At 33.4% G+C, this 26,251-nt stretch overlaps 2 protein-coding genes across 2 annotated transcripts; both read right to left on the bottom strand.

The window, feature by feature from the left end:
* Positions 1 to 2,721: 2,721 nt before the first annotated feature.
* Positions 2,722 to 5,839, bottom strand: LOC147387263 (F-box/LRR-repeat protein At4g14103-like). The gene is made up of 4 exons (XM_086421965.1): positions 5,459 to 5,839; positions 3,701 to 4,667; positions 3,379 to 3,534; positions 2,722 to 3,282 (listed from the first exon to the last, which is right to left on the bottom strand). The coding sequence occupies exons 2-4, from the start codon at positions 4,658 to 4,660 to the stop codon at positions 3,013 to 3,015; spliced, it is 1,386 nt and encodes a 461-aa protein (XP_086278091.1). The 5' UTR covers positions 4,661 to 4,667; positions 5,459 to 5,839; the 3' UTR covers positions 2,722 to 3,012.
* An 8,169-nt stretch (positions 5,840 to 14,008) lies between these two features.
* On the bottom strand, positions 14,009 to 15,567 carry LOC147387262 (F-box/LRR-repeat protein At4g14096-like). Its single transcript, XM_086421372.1, has 3 exons — positions 14,664 to 15,567; positions 14,359 to 14,511; positions 14,009 to 14,262 (listed from the first exon to the last, which is right to left on the bottom strand). The coding sequence occupies exons 1-3, from the start codon at positions 15,447 to 15,449 to the stop codon at positions 14,143 to 14,145; spliced, it is 1,059 nt and encodes a 352-aa protein (XP_086277498.1). The 5' UTR covers positions 15,450 to 15,567; the 3' UTR covers positions 14,009 to 14,142.
* Positions 15,568 to 26,251: the final 10,684 nt, after the last annotated feature.

The following is a 26,251-nucleotide window of genomic DNA, read 5'->3' as shown; positions in this document are numbered from 1 at the left end:
CATGTTATATTAAATTTGTAGAAAATAATATTTTGAAAAACATAAAAAATATAACTTTAAAATCAATGTATCATTCCGGTCTAGGCGTATATAGAGGATCCCTATCCTCCTCAAGAGTCTATAGGAAGAAAAAATTTACATTAGTCCCTAAATTCTTTGAAAATTACAAATAACTCTTTAATTAATTCATAAATAACAAAAAGGGCCCCCTAATTAAGTAATGGATCCTTACCTTCATTTTGGGCTCATTTGCTGAAAATGGCCTTTTTATGGGTTTGGACTTGGGTTTTCACAGATACAATTCAAAGTTTCTAATTTGTCAAAGTGAAAGATATTAGGTCCAGGCCCCACATAGCCATAAGTTAGGTTATTTGTGATCAAACTTTGAAAACCCACCAAATGGGTTGTTCAAATCGCTTAACATCTTGATCTTTTAGTCCAATAATTAGAAAGATTAGACTAGGGCCATTAAGAAATTTCTATAATTACCTAAATTAGAAAGAAACAATTTTAACTTTTAGACCAATTTACTTAAACCCTTTAAGTTGGGGGTATAATTGAAAAATCACCTTTACCTGATTCTATAAATACGAAAGTCTAGGCATTCAAAAAAGCTTAGATCATTTCTCCAAAAGAAGAGAAATTAAATCATTTTTTTTCCAAAGAAAATAAGTATATCATTTTCTCTCAAAGAGAATTTCCATTTCCAAAGAAGAAGAAGCTCACAAGCTCTCATCTAGAGAAGCAGCAAAGATCTGTAACACTTGGACTCTAACAAACCCAGAGAAGATATAGCTTGAAGCGTTCTCAAAATACAAGATCATCATCCTCAATTGATAAAGCTCAAAGAGAAGAAAATTTCACATCATCATCTTAAAAAATCGGAATGTTAATCAAAAGAGAACTCTCTCTAGTGAGTATATTGAGAATTGTTCCACCATCATTTTCATCAAAATCAATTAAACCATTTGTCATCTCTTATTTTTACATCTCGAGGAAGGAAAATGAAATTAGTTATCGACAGAGACATCAAACCATATTCGACCCATTTTTTTTTATCCTTACTCTAAGGATCCAAACTCAGTAAATTTGGATTTCACGTAAAATTTGACACATTTTATGCCATTAGGATGGAATATTTCCATATCCCATGAATAAGGGAGTAGATTATGTGATTGGCGAAAGGAAATCCACCTATAAATGGGGGTGAAAGATGATAAGGAAGACACCATATTCACTAAGTGAGATACTAACTTGAGTGTCAGAGGATTTTTTATGATACAACATTGGTGCACAAACTTTGCAGAAGAATGAGGATCCACCATTAAAGCTACAAGTCGAGATGCAAGAAGGTTGCTCAGAAAAAAGGACCCCTATATGAATCAAGCTGGGGCTGAATATGATAGATTGAAATTGAAGTTGAATAAATTGAAATAATGTACATTACATTAGAGGCTGAAGAACTCGAAGAAGACATATTTTGTGAGAAGAAAATGTAGGATTTTTGGTTGTAGGTTGAAGATGAGGATGTTTAGGTCATTTTTATTATAATTGATACTAGAATCACTAGGTGTCATGTCATCAATTTGAATAATGGGGGTGTTTCAAATATTTATCAAAGAGAAATGCTAAATTGCTCCTGTATGCGATGACGTGGGGGGTTTGCACAAAACCGTATATGCTTTTCCTCGAGATATAACTGTTGTACATTCAAGGAAAATCAATGGCTCTATGCGCAAACAGTGCTATAGAAAGTGTTGTAGGATGTCACTGAAGTACCATTCTTTACCAACATGGAAGGGTATGTCTAAATCATCCTAGAAAAAAAAGATATATAAATAGGAAGAATGGAATTGGTGTTATTGAAAGCAGTGATGCTTCTCCCTTGTGTCGGATTGATGGTAAGTCTACCATTTAATGAGCTCTACTTGGCCAATTGAAACCAGAGAGACTAGTGATTTTTGACCATTGGATTTGAGCTTTTTTCAACAGGGTTTTATGAACATGCGCATACACTCCAATTTCCAATCCCAATAATAGCAGTTTTGGCAATACATGAAAGAAGTCCATGTTCAACGGCCCAAGACTGCCGTATTTCACAAAATTCGAAAGACCAAGGCGTCAAATTTTTCATTGTCAGTTTTTTTTTTTTTTTTTTTTTTTTCTCGATGGGCCGAAATCATCAAATTAAGGAGGATGGGAGAAATTCGACAGTTCTAAAAATTTTCAATGGCCCTGGGATGTCAAAATCTGGTTTCTAAAATTTGTGTGGCTTGTCCTGTTGAATTTTCTTTTCAAATTTTAAAGTTTTCACTTAGAGAGGCCCTCCATCAGCATGACTGTTGAGATGTAAGGATTCTCAAAAATGTATCTGTAGGAAAAAAAAATGTATTATTGAAACTAATAACTAGGAAATCTGCATTTTTCCTCCTGTCTTTGTAAAATAACTAATAAAACATAACAAGATAATGCACCTTGTAAATGTCCCATACTTGGTTAATTGACTAGCATAACTTCTTCTAGATAATTAAACACCCATGGCCATTTGGTTCAATTTCCTCCAATATCTCTTGTTTGTTTGTTAATTAAAATAATCTAAAAATGAATCAAACACATTTTGAAGTAGGTCACGAATTTCAACCCCTAAAGCATTATACAACAAAAAGAAATAAAAATAAAAAAAGGCCAAGTTTTTTACTCAAACGAAACAATTAGATAAAACTTTACATTCACACTATGCAAATCTTGTCGGGGAAGAAGGATACATTTTCTTTAGTCTTGAATCAAAACTACAAATAAGTTTGAACTACTTATGAACAAGAATATATGGAGTTCCATTCTATGGATGGCCTCTTAGGAAAAAATGGCATTGTGTATGTTTTTGGTTATACTCAATCAAGTCGGGACATCAAATATATATAAGGTTTCCATTGATGTACCATTACAAAATCTTTATATCGGGTATGTTATATAACTCCAAAAGTTGGATCTTAAAACACTCTATAAAATGCATTAGTTGAACTGAATTACACTGCTGGTCGAGCCTCTGGGAAGCATTAGTATCTGTTTTGCAATCTTCAGCTTCTTCTCTAGATTTGTTGATAAATGACTACAAGTGACAGTCATCATCTTCAAAACCTTGGCATTCTTCAAGAAGTATTTTAAAGCATAGAACTCGGTTTCCTTCCCACCAAAACGCATAAATTGAACTGTCTTGAGGTGTAACAACAAACATTGAGGCACCTTTTCATTTTCCCAACATTCTTTCGGAACCTCAAAATCCTGAATGAAAATTAAAATATAAAACTTTAGCTATAATTGCATCAAAAGATCGATCAATGACGCAAAATGGAAATGTTAAGTGGCATAATGACTTACTTCATCAAGTACAAGAGATTCTAGATTAGGTGAGACATGGAGTAATTCCATCAGAGCTCTTCCATTTGGTAAACGAAGGTCCGTATCCACATTTAAATGAGTCAAATTATTAAATGCAGGAAGATGGGTGAAGAGATTTTTCGCATTAGAGAAAATCTTGTCACAAGGCACAATAAAACATTAACATTGAGTCAGATAAAACTTAAGAGAAACAAAACATCAGTATCTGCATATTGAAGTCAAGTTTTCGATAGATGCCTTCAATATTAATAGTAGTGATTAACTAAATAAGATCAATATTATAATAAGGAAGCAAGCATACCTCGAAGCTTTCACCCCATATATCTAAAGATTTAATATTAGAGAGGCTTCCAAGAAACTTTCTTGCACAATATCCTAATTCTTCAGAATTCCTTCCCCAACTTTCAGTTGCAAAACAAATACAAGCATTAGTTAATGATGGAAAGTTGCATGGAATAAAATCTTTTGGTAAATAACACAAACAACTCAGATCTACGAGGTTCGGTGCATCGATCTTGATTACACAATCTCTTAAACCAAGATCCTCCCTTCTTATGTATTCTTGAATTGTTAATCTCTTTATTGCATGCCCTGAAATGTTCATATACTCCCATTTACATTTATCTAATATCAACTCTTCGAGAACTGGTAAGTTGGAAAAAAATTGTTCGGTTGACTCGAAATTCACCAATAAAAGATGAAGGACTTTGAGGTGCGGAAAACAAGTGGAGGTTGGAAGCTGGAGAACACAATTTCCTATTCCTAGTTTCAACTTCACTAGTGATTCGCATTTAAAAAAATCCTGGGGAAATACAAAGGGTTGTTTTACATCCGCATTGAGTGTAAGCTCCCGAACCTTATGTCTTATAAGTTTCAAGACCCATCCAATAAAAATGGATTCATCAACTTTGTCTTCAAAATCGAGGCTGAATTTCTGTATGTTCATGTCACGGTGTTGTAAAACTTTATCCACAAAATTTATGAACTTCATCGGAGATGTTGGGTTGGGATAATATTTGTTATGGAGATCGGGGTTGTGGTCACAAATCACCAAGTTACTCCTATGTAAAAAATCGAGAACAGGCATTGAAGTCCACAAGTATCTCCATCTTGTTGATAAAATACTTGTAGTAACAGCTTGCTGTATTGGAAGTAGAGAGAGGATGTCATGAAGAAGGGAATCAGGTAACCCACTAATGCTATCTACTCCACTCCTCCACTTGCAAGCTCTTTTTGGAAGCATTTTCCTGTTCACATCCATTGGTTTCCTAGAGAAAGAAAAATTATTCATCAAAAAATAACTTATATTTAGAAAAAAAAAAAAAACGTACACACACACACAAAACTTTAGAATACAGAATTAAAATATTTAGCTGCCTCTATATTCAATGTTTTGTTATTTTATTTTATTTATTTCCCCCCTTAAATCAGATCTACGCCTTGAAGCATGATCTCTAGAAGGAATTCTTATTCAGCCAACGTGATAGAATGGCCCCATAAGGTAGCCACGCTATCTCACTTATAAAATATAACTTCAAAAATATGAATAAAAAGATTACTCTTAAGAAAATCACAGAGAGAAAAAAATTAAGAAATAAGAAAAAAACTTACAAATTACGAATTCCTTCTGGGATTTTTCGTCCTTCCTCTTTAGTATAAAATACGAATTGTTTCAGGGATTTATGATTTTATAGGGTTTAGGGTTGTATAACTGTTATCTTGTACAGTTAATAAGTAAAAAGGATTCCCAGTTTGATTCGACTTCAAACATCGATATTTGTATCTTATAGGATTCCCAGTTTGATTCGACTTCAAACATCGATATTTGTATCTTATACAGTTAATAAGTAAAAAGGAATCCCAGTTTGATTCGACTTCAAACATCAATATTTGATGTTTGCCTTGGCTTTAATTCAGGCGCAGAGCCCCCCACAACTTTTTTAGTAACTTAAAAATAAAATTTTAGATTCATAATCACTGTTGAGGAACAGGGCATCCTTTAAAGAGAATATTAGAAGACGGAATTTAAAAAAAAATTTCAAAACAGAAATGAACTTACAAGTAAGTAAGTAAGTAATTAGAGATCTTCTTAGATTTGGTTATGGTAGATTTATCCCAGTGGAAGAAATCGAATATTTTCTACAATTTTAGGGTTTTGTTGTTGTTGTTTCTGCATATCTCCATTTGGAAGGGATGAGAGGGAGCTCTGTATGTGCGTGAGTGCGTCTGTGAGAGAGAGAGAATAGGGGAGGGAGAAAGAATAGAGGGAAAAAAAAGATTATGACTTACGACATTCTTCCCGCCTCGTTTTGTTTGATAAAAGTAATTTCAAGGTTGTTTTCGAAACAAAATCCAATTTTTGAAGTGTAGTTGTTGAACCTTAATGCCCTAAGACCCCTCATAAAATAATTAAAATGACTTAAAACCTCTCATCTCTCAAGTCTCTCATGGTTTTAAAACTTGTGCTTTTTGACATCTTGTCCTGAATGAGATCGAGTTGTCCAATTTATTTGAATCGTTTGAGTCAAATAATGAGATAAAATGGAATGACTAACTTTTGAGAAACATCTCGTTTGTAGATGATATCAAAGACGAATGTACGAGATTTAAAACCATGCCCATCTCTTAACAGTAGGTTTAACCGCATCTTTTTTTTTTTTTTATATTTAATTTTTATGGTTCCAGGCTATTTGCACCCAACCTTCTTTGTTTCATGGACTCATATTCCTCTTAGAAAAATCAATGGTTTTCTACTTGCGGTACCCTCTTGAATGAAGAAGCTTTCCTCAATCATATGGATCGGCCGAAGGCCATATGTCAAGATGGATCCATCCCTTTAAGAGAAAGAAAGTGGGTTGGCTTGTAGATTTTGTGCTAGTTGACTTAATCATAGACTCCTCATGAGCTTCCTATTTACAATGCTCTTACGTTACCGAGTTCAATATTCATGGAATGGGTAGCACTTGAAATGAGTTGAACCTGAGGCACATAATTGTGTTTTTATTATATATATGTATTAGAGATCACTTGTGCCGTATCACAAACATCCTCTTTAGGGATTAAGGAAGTAAAATAAGAAAATAATAAAATTGCAAGGGTATTATTAAAAATCTTTAAAGTTAAAAAGGTAAAAGAAGAAAAATAATAATTAAAAGGGGTATTATTGAAAAAAAAAAAAAAAAAAGAGGAAAGAAGGAAGGGGGAGGAGAGAAGGTGAAGAGATAATGCAATACAATGGGGCCCACACCAAAGATGGATAGGACGAATGTCCCCCTTAACTATAGTAATAATGAGCCTTATGGTTGTGTTTTATTATATAGACAAGTTCGTTTGTGCCTCTAATATAGGCATCCTCTTTGTTAAAGGGATATCAGAGAAAAAATAATAAAATTGCAAGGGTATCATCAAAAAGCCTTTAAGGTTAAAAGAGTAAAAATAATAATTAGAAGGGTATTATTTAAAAAAAAAAAGGAAGAAAGGAGAGGAAAAACGATAAAGTTGAGGGGTAAAGATAAAATGCAATCTAATGGAGTTCAAATAAAGGTTGGATGGGACGTTCGTCCCATAAAATATAGTAAAATATAGTAACAGTGAGCCATATAGTTGTGTTTTATTATATAGATAACGAGGTGTCATGTCATCAATTTGAAAAGATAGACATAGAGAATAAGGTTAGTGTCATTGAAAGGCAGCTACGATTCCCTCTCGTGAGGGATAATGAGCTTTCTTAACCCAATGAAACACAATAGACAGACTTGTGATTTTTATCCATTAAATTTGAGCTTTGTTCAAAACGTTTTTACGAGCGCCTATACATTCCAAGTCCAATGCTAGCAGTTGAGAGTCTACATCAACATGACCTTTAGATATGAGTAAAAAAGCATCTATGGTTCCCATACACTTTCACGTCAAGAAGTGTGCGATATGATCAGGTTCCAACTTGAGGTCACTTTAGCATTATTCATTCCCAAAATGTATCTCTAGGGAAATTTTTATTAATCCCTAGAAAATTGAAACTAATATCTAGGAAATACACCTTGTCAATATCCCATAATTGACTAATTGGCTACCATAACTTCTTCAAGATAAATGCCCATGGCATTTGGTTTAATTTCCTCCAATATCTCTTGTTTGGCTGTCATTTCAAATAACGTACAAATGAATAAAAACACATTTTGAATATCAAAAGAAGACTTGGGTTCATAACAGATTGGGATGGAGTCATGTTTGGCATTCACCATTCTTATCTTTGTGAGCTTTGCTTAACATTAATGCATATGTTGATACAACACTGAAAAAACATATAGCATACAAAACATAGTTTAAAAAGTTGGATATTGGGGTTAAATCCGCAGTTGTAGGTCATAATTTGATTCGTACCAATTGAACAGCTAAAGCCAATCCATCCTAAACCAGTCTTAAGTTTTTTTTTGTTTTTTTATCCTATTTTCCTTTTGTTGCTAGGCAAACCAGTTGTAGTGATTCAACATCCATATTTGCAAAACTAATTTAGAATTATAATTGAATTAAAATCCATCATAAGGATGTAGATATAAAAAAAAAAAGTGTATATGATGACACCAATCCACAATTATTGATGGAATTAGATGGATATAAGATTAAGTTAAGATTTTTTGGGAGAAAAAAAAAAAAAAGAATTAAGGCACTGTTAGAAACCAACAAAAATTTCTTGGAAACTAAATTTCTTATGTTCTGAGAAATTTTAAGAAATAGAATATTCGTGTAAAGGAAAAGAATTTTTTTTTCTATGATTTCATAAAGAGCTACAGATGGATATATAACAGATGGAAGTGAATGCTAAATCAATCAAGTGTTCCTAACCATCAAAGCCATCGCATTATTTTTCGTGGTCCATTTGAAGTAGTTGAGAGGTTGCAACCCCCTAAAGCATTTGCAAACATTAGTCGAACTTTATTATGCAGTTTGTCGAGGCTCTGGGAAGCACCAGTAGTTGGCTCGCAATCTCCAATTTCTTCTTTAAATCTTCTGATGTAGAACAAGAAGAACGGATAAACACCCTCTCCAAAACTCTGGCATTGTTCAACAAGAACTTTAAAACATAGAAATCGATCTCCTCCCCAACAAAATTCAGAAAACTAACTTCCTTGAGATGTAACAACACACATTGAGGCACCTCTTCAAATATCCAACAATCTTTGTCGTCAGCAAGAAGCTCCTAAATGATAATCAAAAACAAAATTTGATGAATGATGCAACAGGTAGACTAAACTTTAAGTGCTTAATGACTTACCCCAGAAAAGAAAAGATATTTTAGATTAGGTGAAATTTGGAGCAAGTCTAACAATGCTCTTCCACTTAAATGATGGTTCAAACTCACTCACAAACCAGTCAAATTATGAAATGTGGGAAGATGTGTTAAGAGATCTTTCGCCTTGGAGAGAATCTTGGCATATGGCACAATAAAACATTATTATTGAGTCAGATAAACGCTAGAGCAACAAAACATCACTAAATGCATTGAAGTCAAATTTTCTACGTTTGTAATAGTCATTAGATAACTCAAATCATATAATAAGGAAGTAAGCATACCTTCAAGGTTTCACTGGATATATCCAGACATTTTACATTAGAGAGCAATCCAAGAAACTTAGTTGCACAATAACCTAATTCCGCATCACTCCTCTGACTTTTAGTTTTAAGGCAAATATCCGCATCAATTAATGACGAACATATACTTAGAAAAAAAATCTTTCGGTAGACAACATAAATATTTGAGGTGTTCAAGGTTCGGTGCATAAATCTTGATTAAACAATCAACATACTGAAAATCATATCGATCCTCATCATCAAGATAAATTTCAATTCTCTTAAGAACAGGTCCTGAAACACTGAAACTCTTCAGATCCCCCCTGAGGCAATTGTCTAGTATCAACTCTTCAAGGGCTTGACAATTAGAAAAGAATTGTTGGATTGAGTAGTCATCATAAGAGATGAGATTCGTCTATCCAAATTGCCGATCAAGTTGAAGAGCACCATTCTCCTTGGTCGAATGAAGAAGATAGAATAGTGTCGACGGCGACTGCGAATGAGAAGTTCACATTGAGCCTAGCTTGGAACACCATTAGATGTCAGAATCTGGAAGTTACGTGGTCCAAAGTAATATGGAGTAAGAAGAAGATTCCTCATCATTCTTTTATAACTTGGATGGTGCTGAACAGAAACTTGCTAACAGTAGAAACCTTAAGGAAATGAGGTGTGATGGTGGTGTTTAGATGTGCTTTGTGCCGTATGAATGTTGAGGATAATGATCACTTATTCTTCAATTGTGTGTACAGTAGAGATTGCTGGAAATCAGTTTTGCTGTGGGCTGCAATTGATAGAGGTATAGTGGGGAGCTTAGAAGAGGAAGGGGAGTTCATTGGAAATCATTCAATAACGCTTATTCTTAGTATTATGTTTTGTGCTACGATTTATCATATTTGGCGGGAGCATAATAGACGAATATTCGATGAAAAAGAGATGAATGGGCAGCAATTAAGTCGGCTTATTATGGCTGATGTTTGTGGCAAACTTCAAGGCACTCAAACGAAAAATGCTGAAATTCTGCGAGTGATTCAAAGTTGGGGCTGTAATGCAATTTTCAGAGCAAAGGAGAGCTCTGTTTTTAGATGCGTCTTCCTCTTATGGGAGTTATCAAACTAAATACAGATGGTTCCTTGTCAGAGCAAGGGGCAGGATTTGGGTTTATTGCGAGAAATAGGAATGGTAAGTTGATTACAGTAGGTATGGGGCGCTCAAATCATAATAACAGCAATGCTATTGAAATGGAAGCAATTATTGTGGGATTGAACCATTTAAAAATGCAAGGGTTCACGGATATAATCATTAATTCCGACTCGTTAGTTGCTGTCAATAGTCTTAAGGAAGAATGGAACTCGCCTTGGAGATTGCTCAGCCTAGTAAGGGATATTAAGATAATTATGAGTGGCTTTAATTCGGTTGTGCTGGAGTTCGAGTGGAGAGAAACTAACAATGCAGCAGACTAGTTAGCAAGAAGTGGAGTTCAAAGTGAAAATGTTTGTATTTTTAATTTGTCAAATCTTCGGAGGGACTTGTATGATATCCTCCAGAGAATATTAACGTTTGTTTTGTTCGGCATAAGCAACTTTTAATAATAAGGGTGGGCCCCTCTATAGCCTCAGCTTACTGATCAAAAAAAAAAAAAAAACTCTTCAAGGGCTAGACAATTGAAAGAATTGTTGGGTTGCATAATCATCATAAAGCATAACTCCAGCAAGACGAAGAATCTTGAGGTTTGAAAATTGAGTGGATGTGGGAAGATTGAGAACAAAATGCCCATCTATTTCCAATTTCACAAGTGATTCACAAGTTCAAATATTGGGTGAAAATGCCCATCTTTTTGATAAAATGCTTGTAGTCACAACTTGCTTTATTGGAATAAAAGATAGTATGTGATGAAGAAGTGAATCAGGTAATTGACTAATCCTATCGATTCTTCTTCTCCTCCTCCTCCTCCTCCTCTTGTATACTCTTTTTGGAATCTCTTCTTGCTTTTTCACATCCATTGTTTCCCTAAAAAACTACAATATCCAACAAAGATTTTTTTTAAAAAAATTGGAATTTTAGAAGACAGAAATTAAACTTACAAGACAGAAACGAACTTACAAGTAATTAGAGATATTTGATTTGGTTGTGGTAGGTTTATCCCAGTGAAATAAATCGAATATCCTCTATGATTCTACGGTTTTGTTGTTGTTGGTTCCTTTTTGGGGGAGTAAGTGAAATGTCTTCTGCATATTTCTACTTGGTTGGGATGGGAGAGGACACTCTGTATGCCTGTGTGTGTGAGAGAGAGGCTAAACCTCCTATTTCCCACATATAGGTCCAGGCTATTTGCACCCATCGTTATGCATAATGCACCCACTTTCCCCATACATCCAATTCCCAGCCCAAAATGCATGTGCTTTAAGTGAGAATAGGGAGTACAAATGGTATTGGTAGCTACAAAGAGTCTGACCCTTTCTTATAGAGTCGTGATGAATGCATGCGGTCTTGATACGCAGTTAAGTACGCAACTGATGAGAAAAGGACATAGAACCATAGATCGTTTTCATTGGGATACACAGGAAAAAGATGTACGATTCTGTGCCCTTGCCATGTCAGCCATGTACCATCACTGCATGCATTCATCATTATTCTTTTTTATATTATATCTATTTCCCAACCTTCATTTCAAATCCCAAGAACACCACAAATTTGCAAGATGTGAAAGAGAGAATTTTGGGTAGAAAATCAATGGTTTTCTACTTAATGGATTATATAAGATAAAAAAGTAGAGTATCTCCTCAACCTACACGTGTCAAAATCCTATGAAGACATTGAGGCTGAGCTGAGTGGGGTTGAGATAGGCTAAGCCCATGGTACTTCTTGAATGAAAAAGCTCTGGTCGTTCATATGGATTGACCAAAGCCCATATGTCAGGGTGTATCCATCCCTTTCCGAGCAAAAAAAACAAAAAAAAAGGTTGGCCCTGGATTTTGCGCTAGTGGACCCAATCAAAGAGTCCTTCCTACATTAGAATACCTCCCTATTTACAATGTCGTTACTGAATCCAATATTCATGGAATGGGTAGGGCTTGAAATGGGTCGGACCTAGGCAAGATCTAAGTATATCCATATTCATATCCGATTTTTTTTTTTCTAGATTCAAATACATATTCGAATACAACTCGGATCCTACTAGATAAAATTTGACCCATTTTATGCCATTAGGTAGCGAAAGGAAATCCACCTATAAATGGGGCAGAAAGATGACAAGGAAGACACCATATTCACTAAGTACTAACTTGAGTGTCAGAGGATTTTTGATGGATGCAACATTGGTGCACAAACTTTGCAGAAGAAGGAGGATCCACCATTAAAGCTACAAATTGAGGTGCAAGAAGGTTACTTAGAAAAAAGGACCCGTATATGAATCAAGCTGGGGTTGAATATGATAGATTGAAATTGAAGTTGAATAAATTGAAATAATGTACACTAGAGGCTGAAGAAGACATATTTTGTGAGAACAAAATGTAGGATTTTTGGTTGTAGGTTGAAGATGAGGATGTTTAGGTCATTTTTATTATAATTGATACTAGAATCACTAGGTGTCATGTCATCAATTTGAATAATGGGGGTGTTTCAAATATTTATCAAAGAAAAATGCTAAATTGCTAATGCATGCGATGACGTGGGGGGTTTGCACAAAACCGTATATGCTTTTACTTGAGATATGAGTGTTGTGCATTCAAGGAAAATCAATGGTTCTATGCGCAAACAGTGCTATAGAAAGTGTTGTAGGATGTCACTGTAGTACCATTCTTTACCAACATGGAAGGGTATGTCTAAATCATCCTATAAAAAAAAGATATATAAACAGGAAGAATGGAATTGGTGTTATTGAAAGGCAGTGATGCTTCTCCCTTGTGTCGGATTGATGGTAAGTCTATCATTTAATGAGCTTTACTTGGCCAATTGAAACCAGATAGACTAGTGATTTTTGACCATTGGATTTGAGCTTTTTTCAACAGGGTTTTATGAACATGCCCATACACTCCAATTTCCAATCCCAATAATAGCAGTTTAGGCAATACATGAAAGAAGCCCATGTTCAACGGCCCAAGACTGTCGTATTTCACAAAATTCGAAAGACCAAGGCGTCAAATTTTTCATTGTCAGGTTTTTTTTTTTTTTTTTTTTTCTCGATGGGCCGAAATCATCAAATTAAGGAGGATGGGAGAAATTCGACAGTTCTAAAAATTTTCAATGGCCCTGGGATGTCAAAATCTGGTTTCTAAAATTTGTGTGGCTTGTCCTGTTGAATTTTCTTTTCAAATTTTGAAGTTTTCACTTAGAGAGGCCCTCCATCAGCATGACTGTTGAGATGTAAGGATTCTCAAAAATGTATCTCTAGGAAAAAAAATGTATTATTGAAACTAATAACTAGGAAATCTGCATTTTTCCTCCTGTCTTTGTAAAATAACTAATAAAACATAACAAGATAATGCACCTTGTAAATGTCCCATACTTGGTTAATTGACTAGCATAACTTCTTCAAGATAATTAAACACCCATGGCCATTTGGTTCAATTTCCTCCAATATCTCTTGTTTGTTTGTTACTTAAAATAATCTAAAAATGAATCAAACACATTTTGAAGTAGGTGACGAATTTCAACCCCTAAAGCATTATACAACAAAAAGAAAAAAAAAAAAAAAAGCCAAGTTTTTTACTCAAACAAAAAACAATTAGATAAAACTTTACATTCACACTATGCAAATCTTGTCGGGGAAGAAGGATACATGTTTCGTTAGTCTTGAATCAAAACTACAAATAAGTTTGAACTACTTACGAAAAAGAATATATGGAGTTCCATTTCTATGGATGGCCTCTCTGGAAAAAATGGCATTGTGTATGTTTTTGGTTATGCTCAATCAAGTCGGGACATCAAATATATATAAGGTTTCCATTGATGTACCATTACAAAATCTTTACATCGGGTATGTTATATAACTCCAAAAGTTGGATCTTAAAACACTCTATAAAATGCATTAGTTGAACTGAATTACGCTGTTGGTCGAGCCTCTGGGAAGCATTAGTATCTGTTTTGAAATCTTCAGCTTCTTCTCTAGATTTGTTGATAAATGACTACAAGTGACAGTCATCATCTTCAAAACCTTGGCATTCTTCAAGAAGTATTTTAAAACATAGAACTCGGTTTCCTTCCCACCAAAACGCATAAATTGAACTGTCTTGAGGTGTAACAACAAACATTGAGGCACCTTTTCATTTCCCAACATTCTTTCGGAACCTCAAAATCCTGAATGAAAATTAAAATATAAAACTCTAGCTATAATTGCAACAAAAGATAGATCAATGACGCAAAATGGAAATGTTAAGTGGCATAATGACTTACTTCAAGTACAAGAGATTCTAGATTAGGTGAGACATGGAGTAATTCCATCAGAGCTCTTTTATTTGGAAAACGAAGGTCCGTATCCACATTTAAATGAGTCAAATTATTAAATGCAGGAAGATGGGTGAAGAGATCTTTCGCATTGGAGAAAATCTTGTCACAAGGCACAATAAAACATTAACATTGAGTCAGATAAAACTTAAGAGAAACAAAACATCAGTATCTGCATATCGAAGTCAAGTTTTCGATAGATGCCTTCAATATTACTATATAAGATCAATAATATAATAAGGAAGCAAGCATACCTCGAAGCTTTCACCCCATATATCTAAAGATTTAATATTAGAGAGGCTTCCAAGAAACTTTCTTGCACAATATCCTAATTCTTCAGAATTCCTTCCCCAACTTTCAGTTGCAAAACAAATACAAGCATTAGTTAATGATGGAAAGTTGCATGGAATAAATTCTTTAGGTAAATAACACGAACAACTCAGATCTACGAGGTTCGGTGCATCGATCTTGATTACACAATCTCCTAAACCAAGATCCTCCCTTATTATGTATTCTTCAATTGTTAATCTCTTTAGTGCACGCCCTGAAATGTTCATATACTCCCATTTACATTTATCTAATATCAACTCTTCGAGAACTGGGAAGTTGGAAAAGAGTTGTTCGGTTGAGTTGAAATACGCCAATACAAGATGAACGACTTTGAGGTGCGGAAAACAAGTGGAGGTTGGAAGCCGGAGAACACATTTTGCCATTCCTAGTTTCAACTTCACTAGTGATTCGCACTTTAAAAGATCCCGGGGAAAGTCAATGGGTTGTTTTACATCCACAACGAGTGTAAGCTCCTGAACCTTATGTCTTATAAGTTTCGAGACCCATCCAATAAAAATGGATTCATCAACTTTGTCTTCAGAATCGAGGCTGAATTTCTGTATGTTCATGTCATGGTGTTGTAAAACTTTATCCACAAAATTTATGAACTTCGTCAGAGATGTTGGGTTGGGATAATATTTGTAATGGAGATCGGGGTTGTGGTCACAAATCACCAAGTTACTCCTATGTAAAAAATCGAGAACAGGCATTGAAGTCCACAAGTATCTCCATCTTGTTGATAAAATACTTGTAGTAACAGCTTGATCTATTGGAAGTAGAGAGAGGATGTCATGAAGAAGGGAATCAGGTAACTCACTAATGCTATCTACTCCACTCCTCCACTTGCATGCTCTTTTTGGAAGCATTTTCATTTTCACATCCATTGGTTTCCTAGAAAAAGAAAAATTATTCATCAAAAAATAACTTATATTTAGAAAAAAAAAAAACGTACACACACACACACACAAGTTTAGAATACAGAATTAAAATATTTAGCTGCCTCTATAATCAATGTTTTGTTATGCATTTCTAATACATGTGGTAAATGAAATTTTTTTCACTCACAAAAAAAAAATAAAAAATTCCACTCTGGGGTTACTATAGAATCTCGGATCGACCGATCACACGAATCCACATGCAGGGGCGGATTTACATTGGGGGCAAGTCTAGAATTGTCAATATCAAAGAATTTATGAGTTATTGGGACAGTAATTGCGGTGGATTGCCTCCACAATTGTTTTTTCTACCCTTAGTTGCCCCCCACAAAGAAAAAACCTCTCTTAGTTGAACTCACAAATATTTTTTCACGCTTAATTGCCCCCACATGGTCAAAATCCTGGTTCCGCCCCTGCTCACGTGTATTGAGGGCATTGTCAATTTACAAAATTACTTGGTTGTGAGCAAAAAATTCTCTCTTTGTAGACCTTTAACAAAATATCAAAAAATGATATTCAGAAAAAATCATGTGGATTGTTATATTAGTAAAATAACTTATCAGCCATCTTGTTAGTGTCCTAAATCGCATTTATTAAAAAAATTCAGAAAAAATATATTCTTTTTAGGCTTGATCAAAGGCTATGAAAATGCACAGCCACCTGTCCAACAAACTCCCAAATTTAAAATTAAAATTGAAAGTTTTTTTTTATTGTTCAAATTTTGAGATTTGCATACTTGCAATTGATAATATTTTGGCTTCGACCTTAACTTGAAAGTGTTTAAACACTTTTGGTAAGGAATATTTCTTGACCCAATTCATGTGAATCCAAAAAGATAATCAGATATCACAAGGATGTGGTGTGGCGCACAAAATTTTAAAAGATTAAAAAAAATTTTTGCCGTTGGATTTTAATTTTAAATTTGGGGGCTCCTTGATTTAGGGATTAAAATGGGTTGGATTCTACTCGGATTTGTGTAAGTCCATATTCAGATCTAAATTTCTTTGTTTGGATTCGAATGCAAATCTAGACTGAATTGCTTGATTCGAGTTTGACCAGGTCGAATAATTTCGAATAGTTTAATTTTTTTTTTTCTACCATATTTGTTTGTTAATTTCTATACTATTATATTTTACCATTATAATCATTTTATTTTAGAAGTATTTATGTAATATTAAATTAAAGTAGTGGAGAAAGATATTTTAAAAAATCTAAAAATATTATTTCAAAGCAATATAGAATTCAAATCATGGGACATCTAACTAGGGGTGTACATTTGAGTACCCAGGACCGAACCCGGCCATATTTTTCAGGTGCAAGTCAGGTATACACGAAACCGGAATGAATCCATTACTTTTCAAGTATGGGTAAAGATCAAAAGGGTATACACGAACCCTACCCAAACCTGATTTTTTGGGTATTTTATGGGTACAAGTTTGGGTTTGGGCATATGTTAAAAATTAAAAAAATTTAACTTAAAATTTGATTTATTTACATAATTTAATTTAACTTTAAAATTTAAATCTAAATTAAAGTTGAAATTTATAAATATATAAATCTTCCTACATTAGAAAAAAATTATAAAAGATAGAGTATATGCAAAATATATTAGATATTTTTAAATATTTTTAACTTAAAATTCTAAAAATTTTACGAGTATCGGGTATGGATACGGGTGTAAGGTATTTTATGGATCAATGATGAGTTCGGGCCAGTTCTAGGTCATAGAAACTGTAACCAAACCGAACCACCTCACGTTCAGGTATTTTTCGGGTTTGGATCGGAAAACTTGGATCATGCCAAAAGAAAAAAAAAAAATTATTTTATTTTATTTATTTCCCCCCTTAAATCAGATCTACGCCTTGAAGCATGATCGAATTCTTATTCAGCCAACGTGACAGAATGGCCCCATAAGGTAGCCACGCTATCTCACTTATAAAATATAACTTCAAAAATATGAATAAAAAGATTACTCTTAAGAAAATCACAAAGAGAAAAAAATAAAGAAATAAGAAAAAAAACTTACAAATTACGAATTCCTTCTGGGATTTTTCGTCCTTCCTCTTTAGTATAAAATACGAATTGTTTCAGGGATTTATGATTTTATAGGGTTTAGGGTTGTATAATTGTTATCTTGTACAGTTAATAAGTAAAAAGGATTCCCAGTTTGATTCGACTTCAAACATCGATATTTGTATCTTATAGGATTCCCAGTTTGATTCGACTTCAAACATCGATATTTGTATCTTATACAGTTAATAAGTAAAAAGGAATCCCAGTTTGATTCGACTTCAAACATCAATATTTGATGTTTGCCTTGGCTTTAATTCAGGCGCAGAGCCCCCCCTCAACTTTTTTAGTAACTTAAAAATAAAATTTTAGATTCATAATCACTGTTGAGGAACAGGGCATCTATTAAAGATAATATTAGAAGACAGAATTTAAAAAAGAAAAAAAAAATTTCAAAACAGAAATGAACTTACAAGTAAGTAAGTAAGTAATTAGAGATCTTCTTAGATTTGGTTATGGTAGATTTATCCCAGTGGAAGAAATCGAATATTTTCTACAATTTTAGGGTTTTGTTGTTGTTGTTTCTGCATATCTCCATTTGGAAGGGATGAGAGGGAGCTCTGTATGTGCGTGAGTGCGTCTGTGAGAGAGAGAGAGAATAGGGGGGGGGGGGGGGGGGGAGAAAGAATAGAGGGAAAAAAAGGTTATGACTTATGACATTCTTCCCGCCTCGTTTACTTTGATTAAAGTAATTTCAAGGTTGTTTTCGAAACAAAATCCAATTTTTGAAGTGTAGTTGTTGAACCTTAATGCCCTAAGACCCCTCATAAAATAATTAAAATGACTTAAAACCTCTCATCTCTCAAGTCTCTCATGGTTTTAAGACTTGTGCTTTGACATCTCGTCCTGAATGAGATCGAGTTGTCCAATTTATTTGAATCTTTTGATTCAACAATGAGATAAAATGGAATGATTGACTTCTGAGAAACGTCTCGTTTGTGGACGATACCACTCAATCATATAGCTCGACAGAAGCCCATATGTCAAGATGGATCCATCGCTTTAAGAGCAAGAAAATGGGTTGGCCTATAGATTTTGTGCTAGTTGACTTAATCAAAAACTCCTTGTACTTGAGCTTCCTACTTACAATGCTCTTCTGTTACCAAATTTCATATTCATGGAATGGGTAGGGCTTGAAATAGGTTGAACTTGGGACATATAATTATGTATATATATATATATATATATATATATATATATATATATATATATATATATATATATGTGGGTCGGGTTCCTACGACGCTTATTACAACTCACATTGCGACACCGTATTTTGTCTTATATGGGTAAAAATGTTCTGATTTTTTGTGAGGATGATCTCTATGGTGAGGAGATCATCCTTGCCAAAAATCAGCTCATTATGAAACTTCTAGCCCCATGTTTACAAGTTAAAAAATTTTAGACCGTCCAATTTTTGTAAATCAATTTTGATGGGGTTAGAAGTTTTGGAATGGGATGATTTTTTGCAAGGATGATCTTCTCATCACAGAGATCATCCTCATAAAAAATCAGCCCATTTCAAACCTTTTTGCCCATATAAGACAAACACGGTATCTCAATGTGAGTCGTAATAAGGGTCATAGGAACGTCACCCTTTATATATATATATATATATATATATATATATATATATATATATATATATATATATATATATATATATATATCACAGGCATTCTCTTTGGGAGATTAAGGAGTAAAATAAGAAAATAATAAAATTCCAAGGATATTGTTAAAAATTGTTAGAGTTGAAAAGGTAAAAGACGAAAAATAATAATTGAAAGAGTATTATTGAAAAAAAAAAAAAAAAAGGAAGGAAGAGGGAGGAGAGGAGGTGAAGAGATAATGTAATATAGTGGGGGCCACACAAAAGATGGATAGGACTTTTGCCCCCATAATTGTAATAATGATGAGTCCTATAGTTGTGTTTTATTATATAAACCCAAGTTCGTTTGTGCCTACAACACTGGCATCCTTTTTGTTAAAAGGGTACAAGAAGAAAAATAATAAAATTGCAAGGGTATCATTAAAAAAATTTTGAGGTTAAAAGAGTAAAAACAACAGTTAGAGGGGTATTACTTAAAAAAAAAAAAAGTGGAGGAAGGAGATGAAAGACAATAAGATTGAAGGATGAAGATAGAAGGCAATATACTAGAGCCCACACAAAGGATAGATGTGACGTTCGTCCCATAAAGTATAGTAAAGTATAGTAATGGTGGGTCATATAGTTGTATTTTATTATATAGATGACGAGGTGTCATGTCATCAATTTGAAAAGATATACCGGAGAATGAGGTTGGTGTTATTGAAAGGCAGCAATGATTCCCCCTCGTGAGGGATAATGAGCTTTCTTAACCCAATGAAACCCAACAGACAGACTTGTGATTTTTATCCATTAGATTTGAGCTTTGTTCAAAACATTTTTATGAGCGCCCAGGCATTCCAAGTCCAATGCTAGCAGTTGAGGCTCTACATCAACATGACCTTTGGATATGAGTGAGAAAGCATCTATGGTTCCCATACACTTTCAAGTTAAGAAGTGCGATATGAGATTCCAGCCCGAGGTCACTTCAACATTATTCATTCCCAAAATGTATCTCTAGGAAATTTTTTTTATTAATCCCAAATTGTTGTTTTGAAAGTTTTAATAGTGTTTTTTCTATTTTTCTTGATAATTAAATGCAAAAAAAAGTCAAAGTAATTTTAAAGAAATGAGATAACTTAAAAAAGAAATCTAAAACCTAATCTCCATTGATTCAACTTATCATGAAACTCGAAAGGAGATAAATAATGAGAAATAGAGAGGTTGATGGTGAAGAAGAAGAAGAAGAGAATGAATGGAGAAGATCATGAGATGGTTCGAACTTTCATTCAGTAGATAAGATGGAGAAGATGGTAGGTGTATAAATTAATTCGATGAGGGAGGGTATATGTGTAATTTCTTTTCTAAAAAACAAAATAAAAATTTAAGTGGGTGACTCAAAGGGTAATGACATTCTTCTTTGACATCTCACTCTAATAAACTAATTAAAATGACTTATAAGTCCTCATCTTTAACTGTAGGCAAAACGAGGAGAGAAACATTTTCCTAGCTAAACTTAGTAGAGATTTGAGCCATCATCTTACTCAAATGGATTATCACCTTAGCAATCCAACACCACAACCCTCTAAGTTGCTTTGAAAAACTAGATCCACAAAAAAAGAAAAAAAAAATCAATTTTTTTGTTTTTTTTAACTTGGTACAAGGTTTTGAAAATGAATGGCTATCGAACTTTCATATAACTCCCAAACTTAAAATTGAAATTCAACATATTTTTTGGGACTAATTTTTTCAAAGTTCATAGAATTTATTCTCTCCAACCTTGAAGCATTGGATCATGTTTTTGGATTCTACAAGTTGAGCCCAACAAACCTTAGTGAGAATGAAATCTTTACTAAGTAAGACTAGTCGGATTCAAGTAGGACTGTCAATGGGTGAGTTTAGGCCGGTTTGATTGAGCCCTAACCCAGCCCTAAAGTGATGGGTTGTACTTAAAAAGCCCTATAACCCTATCAGGCCTAAGCCAATTAAGTACCAACCCTACCCTAACGGGCTCGGGCTGAGTAAAAAGTTAACCTACGAGATGTTTTTTAATCAATAAATGCATCAATCCAATGAGAACTGCAAAGAAATCAAGAACAGAGAATTGTTGTTTTGAAAGTTATGTGCTAAGTTGATGAGCCAGTGACACTACACCATATAAAGCACTTAAACTGCTCAAAAATTTTCTCCTGAAAGTTTCTCTCAATGGCCAATCACTTTTGCTCATTTAATACACATGGCGTCATGCCATTGGTTCATTAGCTTAGCACATAATTTTCAAAACAGCAAATCTCAGTTCATAAATCAATTGCTTCTAACAAATTTTTTAGCACAATAAAAGTAAGTCTTTTTCAGAAATACAATATAAGATCTTGCATCCATTACAGCAACATGTCCTATTTTTCTTTCACTAATCATCCTCTTTCCACCTAATTGACATACTTTCTTCAACATTATTAAACAAGAAGAAAAACTTATGGTGTTCAAGTGTTCAACTCATCAAAACTAAAATCTGCATATGCCCCAAGATCCCATCAATTTTGATAGGTCAGCCATGTGTCCCAATCTGAATTCCAAACATGAATTTTTATAAAATAAAAGGATTATAATTTTAAAATAGAATAGTATAGAAATTAACAAAGAAGTAAAAGAGAAAGATGATCTATTGGGCAAAACAGATAATTTTGATGGAGAATAAGCAAAAAAGATATTCATCCTCTCCAAAACTCTGGCATTCTTCAACACAAATTTTAAAACATACAACTCAATCTTCTTCCCAACAAAACTCATTAACTTCCTCGAGATGTAGTAACAAACATTGAGGCACCTCTTCAAATATCCAAGAAACGTTGGTGGCAGCGAAAATTCCTAAATGAGAATCAAAACTTAAAACTTCAGCTGTACATTGCAAAAAAATAAAAAATAAACATTAAGTGGTTAATGACATAACCCGAGAAAGAGAAGATATTTTAGATTAGGCAAGATTTGGAGTAAGTCTAACACTACTCTTGCACCCAAATGATGAAGGTTCGAACTCACCATCAAATTGGTCAAATTATTAAATGTGGAAAGATAGATAAAGAGATGTTTTACACGGGATATGAAACAACAAAACATCATTATTGAGTCAGATAAAAAAACATTTATCTATACATGCCTTATTTGTAGGACTAGGGATCCAGAAGGGTTGTCCCATTCCTCACCAAGGTCAGGTGCCACCCCGTCATTTTGGGGGGATCTACTAACCATATGGATATTTGGTCCATCCCTTGATGAACCTAGCTATCAAAAATCATAGTGTTTGATAACTTGTATACACTAGATCTAAGCTCTTGAAAAAGAATTTAAATCCAAAACTATTAGAAATCATTCTTAAGAGAGTACTATTATCAATGGATGCACAACACCAATCAAACTGATATTTTGTGTGTAGGTTCACCCAGGGATGGACCACATATCCATACGATCAGTGGGTCACAAAAAGTGCATAGAGGGGCAGAACTAGTAAGGAGCTAATGGGGGCAATTGCCCCCACAGAACTTCGAGACACCCCTATATTTTCGACTATTTACATGCCTCATTTGTCCCCACTCCCTCACCTCTCCTCCACCCTCGCCTCCCTCCAATTTTTGACCCCCCCCCCCCCCAACCCCACTCTTCAATTTTTTGTTGATGACATTGCCTCTTGACCGGGCCTTCTCATATATCAATTGGAAATGACCTAAATATCCTTTTCTTCAACTTTTAACAAAAAACCTCTGAATTCCTCCTTAAAATTAGTCATCTTCAAGTTCTTCAACTATACAACTAACAATAGTTTGCCCCCATTACAAGAAAATCTTGGCTCTGCCTTTGGTGTCATGTGGCATAAAATGGGGTGCCACCTAACCTTGGTTAGGAGTGGGGCACCGTTCTGGATCCCTATTTGTAGTGGTCATTAGTTAAGTCAAGGAAGAAAACGTGCCTCCAATGTTTCGCTGGATATAGCTAGACATTTTTACATTAGAGAAACTTTCAAGAAGCATAGTTGCACAATAACGTAATTCCGCATCACTCCTTCTCTTACTTTCAGTTTCAAGACAAATATACGCTTCTCGTAATGTTGAAAAGTTACCTAGAATACCATCTTTTGGTAGACAACATAAATATTGGAGATAGTGAAGGTTTGCTGCATAAATCTTGACTAAACAATCACAAGAACCCTCATCATCTCGATCCTGTCCACCATCAATTTCACAAAACTTAAGAGAAGGCCCTGAAATACAGAAACTCTTGAGATTCTTCCATTTGCAACTCTTCAAGGGCTTCACAATTTGAAAGAATTGTTGGGTTGAAAAGTCATCCGGAAATTCAACCCTTACAAGATGAAGGATCTTGAGCCTTGAAAAATGAGTTGACGACGTAGGAAGCTTGAGAATAAAATTTCCATTTAGTGTCAACTTTACAAGTGATTCACAAGTTAAAAGCTTAGAGGAAAATGCAAAGGTGTGGTCTACAGCAAAGGAAATGCCAAGCTCTTGAACTTTATGTCTCATCACCATTGATATACATCTATTAAAGCGATATGATTCATCAACTTCTCCAACAAAAAAGTGGAGATTTAACTTTTGTATATACATGTCATGGCCACGCAAAAATCTATACACAAAATACATAAACTTCTTCGCCCGTTTTGGATTGTTAGGATAAGCTTGATGATATTGAATATCAAGAATGGGAATAGAAGTCCATAAGTATCTCCATCATTTTGATAAAATGCTTGTAGTGACAACTTGCCTTATTGGAACAAAAGAGAGGATGTGATGAAGATGTGAATCATGTAAATCATTAATCCTATCAATTCCTACTCTCCTCCTCCTCTTACTCTTGTATAATTAATTACTTATGTTGAAACCTCCTCCTCTTGCTTTTTCACATCCATATTTTTTCTAAAAACTATATTATTTCCAATAAGGAGAAAAAAAAATTGAATTTTAGAGCTCCTTATTACATTGCAATTAAAAATTAAAAAGAGAAGTAAATGATTGAGAGTTAGTAAAAGTTGGAGTGCAAATATAAACTATCTCTTTTTGCTAAATTTTTATTTTTATTTTTTTAATGATCATATATGAGCCTAATCATAATTGTAGACATCTATTGAAATTGTTTGAATGAGTGCTACTTTAGCAAAACATTTGTAATCAAATAATATTTAATATAAAAAATAAAAAAAAAGATTCCACCCTTAAGTCGAGTCAAGTTGACAACGTTTAAGCTGACTTTGACGATTCAAATAAAAAAATTTAAATCCTTAAATATCTTAAATAATAAAAATATTTATTTTTGTTCAATAAAAAAAAGCCATTTAAAATTTTTTTAATTTTATAAAAAAATTAATACTAAAATAAGACGGTTTTTTCTTCCATGCTTAAAAAGAGAGCTGCTATTGGCACCCAAAATTTACTTATTATACCACAATTAAAAATTAAAATTTAAAAAAAGAAAAAAGAAAAAAAGTAAATGATTGAGAGTTAGTAAAAGTTGAGGTGCAAATATAAACTCTCTTTTCACTAATTTTTTATTTTTATTTTTTTATGATCATAGATGAGCCTAATCATAATTGTAGAGATCTGCTGAAATTGTTTGAATGAGTGCTACTCTAGCAAAACATTTGTAATCAAATAATATTTAATATAAAAATAAATAAAAAAATTCCACCCTTAAGTTGAGTCAAGTCAACAACTTTTAAGTTGACTCAAACAAATCAAATAAAAAAATTGAAATTTTAAATATTTTAAATAATAAAAATATTATTTTTGTTCTTAACATATATATATTGCTCGACCCAATGACTGAATTAACAAGTTGACTCATTGTTTTTTGAGTTGGTTCAATAAATTGATTCAATTTATGGGTTTTCTTAAAGGATTAATGTAACCCTTGTTGTGCCAAAACCAACCTAACGTAACTATGGTTGATATTTGTATTAAGGATTCAAAATTTATCTTCAAGTTGGAGATAAAAAATTTCATTCATACAATTACAATTAACATAATCACAAACTTCACATAAATTACTTTTTAAAAAAGTGCATATTAATAAAAAATAAATATATAGGGTCTACTAAACAAATATTGCAAAAAGATTTAGATTTCCAACTCATATAGAAAAAAGAAAAGAAAAAAAGGCTATAAAAAAGATTGTGAATGACGAAGAGAAAGGGGACAATAACGATACAAATTTTTTTATTTTTTTTATATATAGTTTTTAATTGAGCGCTGATGAACCAAGAAAATCCAAAATCTTATTTTAGTATTAGTCAATTGAAAACTATGGAGCTTGGACTCTTTTTTAACATGCAAGAAACTAAAAATATTCTTTAGTATTAATTTTTTTAAAGAAAGAAACTGGTTTTTTTAATACTAATTAATTTTACATGTTGAGTCTACAAATTTTGTAACCTAATTTATTGCTCTAAATTAGTATTAATGATTGAGGTTATTTTTGGAAAAACATAAATCCAACGCTTGCTTCTTACACCTTAATTTCTTAATTATTTATCACACTCCAATTAAAGATTAAAACACACTCTTGAAACATTACAAAGGTTTGGTTAATTATAATCTCAACGTTACAAAACGTTATAGCCTTCATTCAAACAATTTCAATAGATGTCTACAATTATGATTACGCTCATAAAAGATCATTTAAAAACATAAGTAGAAAAGAGAAAGAGAAAGAGAAAGAGAAAGAGAGAGAGAGAGAGTTTATTTGCACCCCAATTTTTACTTATTCTCAATCATTAATTTAATATCTTGGATTTCAATAAATTACAATCTACCCTAATAGGTTTATATAGAAAATATAACAATGTCAAATATAAAAATAAAATCTAGATACTATTATCTAATCCTGATCTCATGGAGAAATTGATATTGATAAC

This window comes from Akebia trifoliata, chromosome 13 (assembly GCF_017979445.1).
Source record: "Akebia trifoliata isolate Shusen 1 chromosome 13, ASM1797944v1, whole genome shotgun sequence".
Taxonomy (NCBI): Eukaryota; Viridiplantae; Streptophyta; class Magnoliopsida; order Ranunculales; family Lardizabalaceae; genus Akebia; species Akebia trifoliata.
Note: the sequence above shows the minus strand (reverse complement) of the source record. Positions and strands in the feature narration are given on the sequence as shown.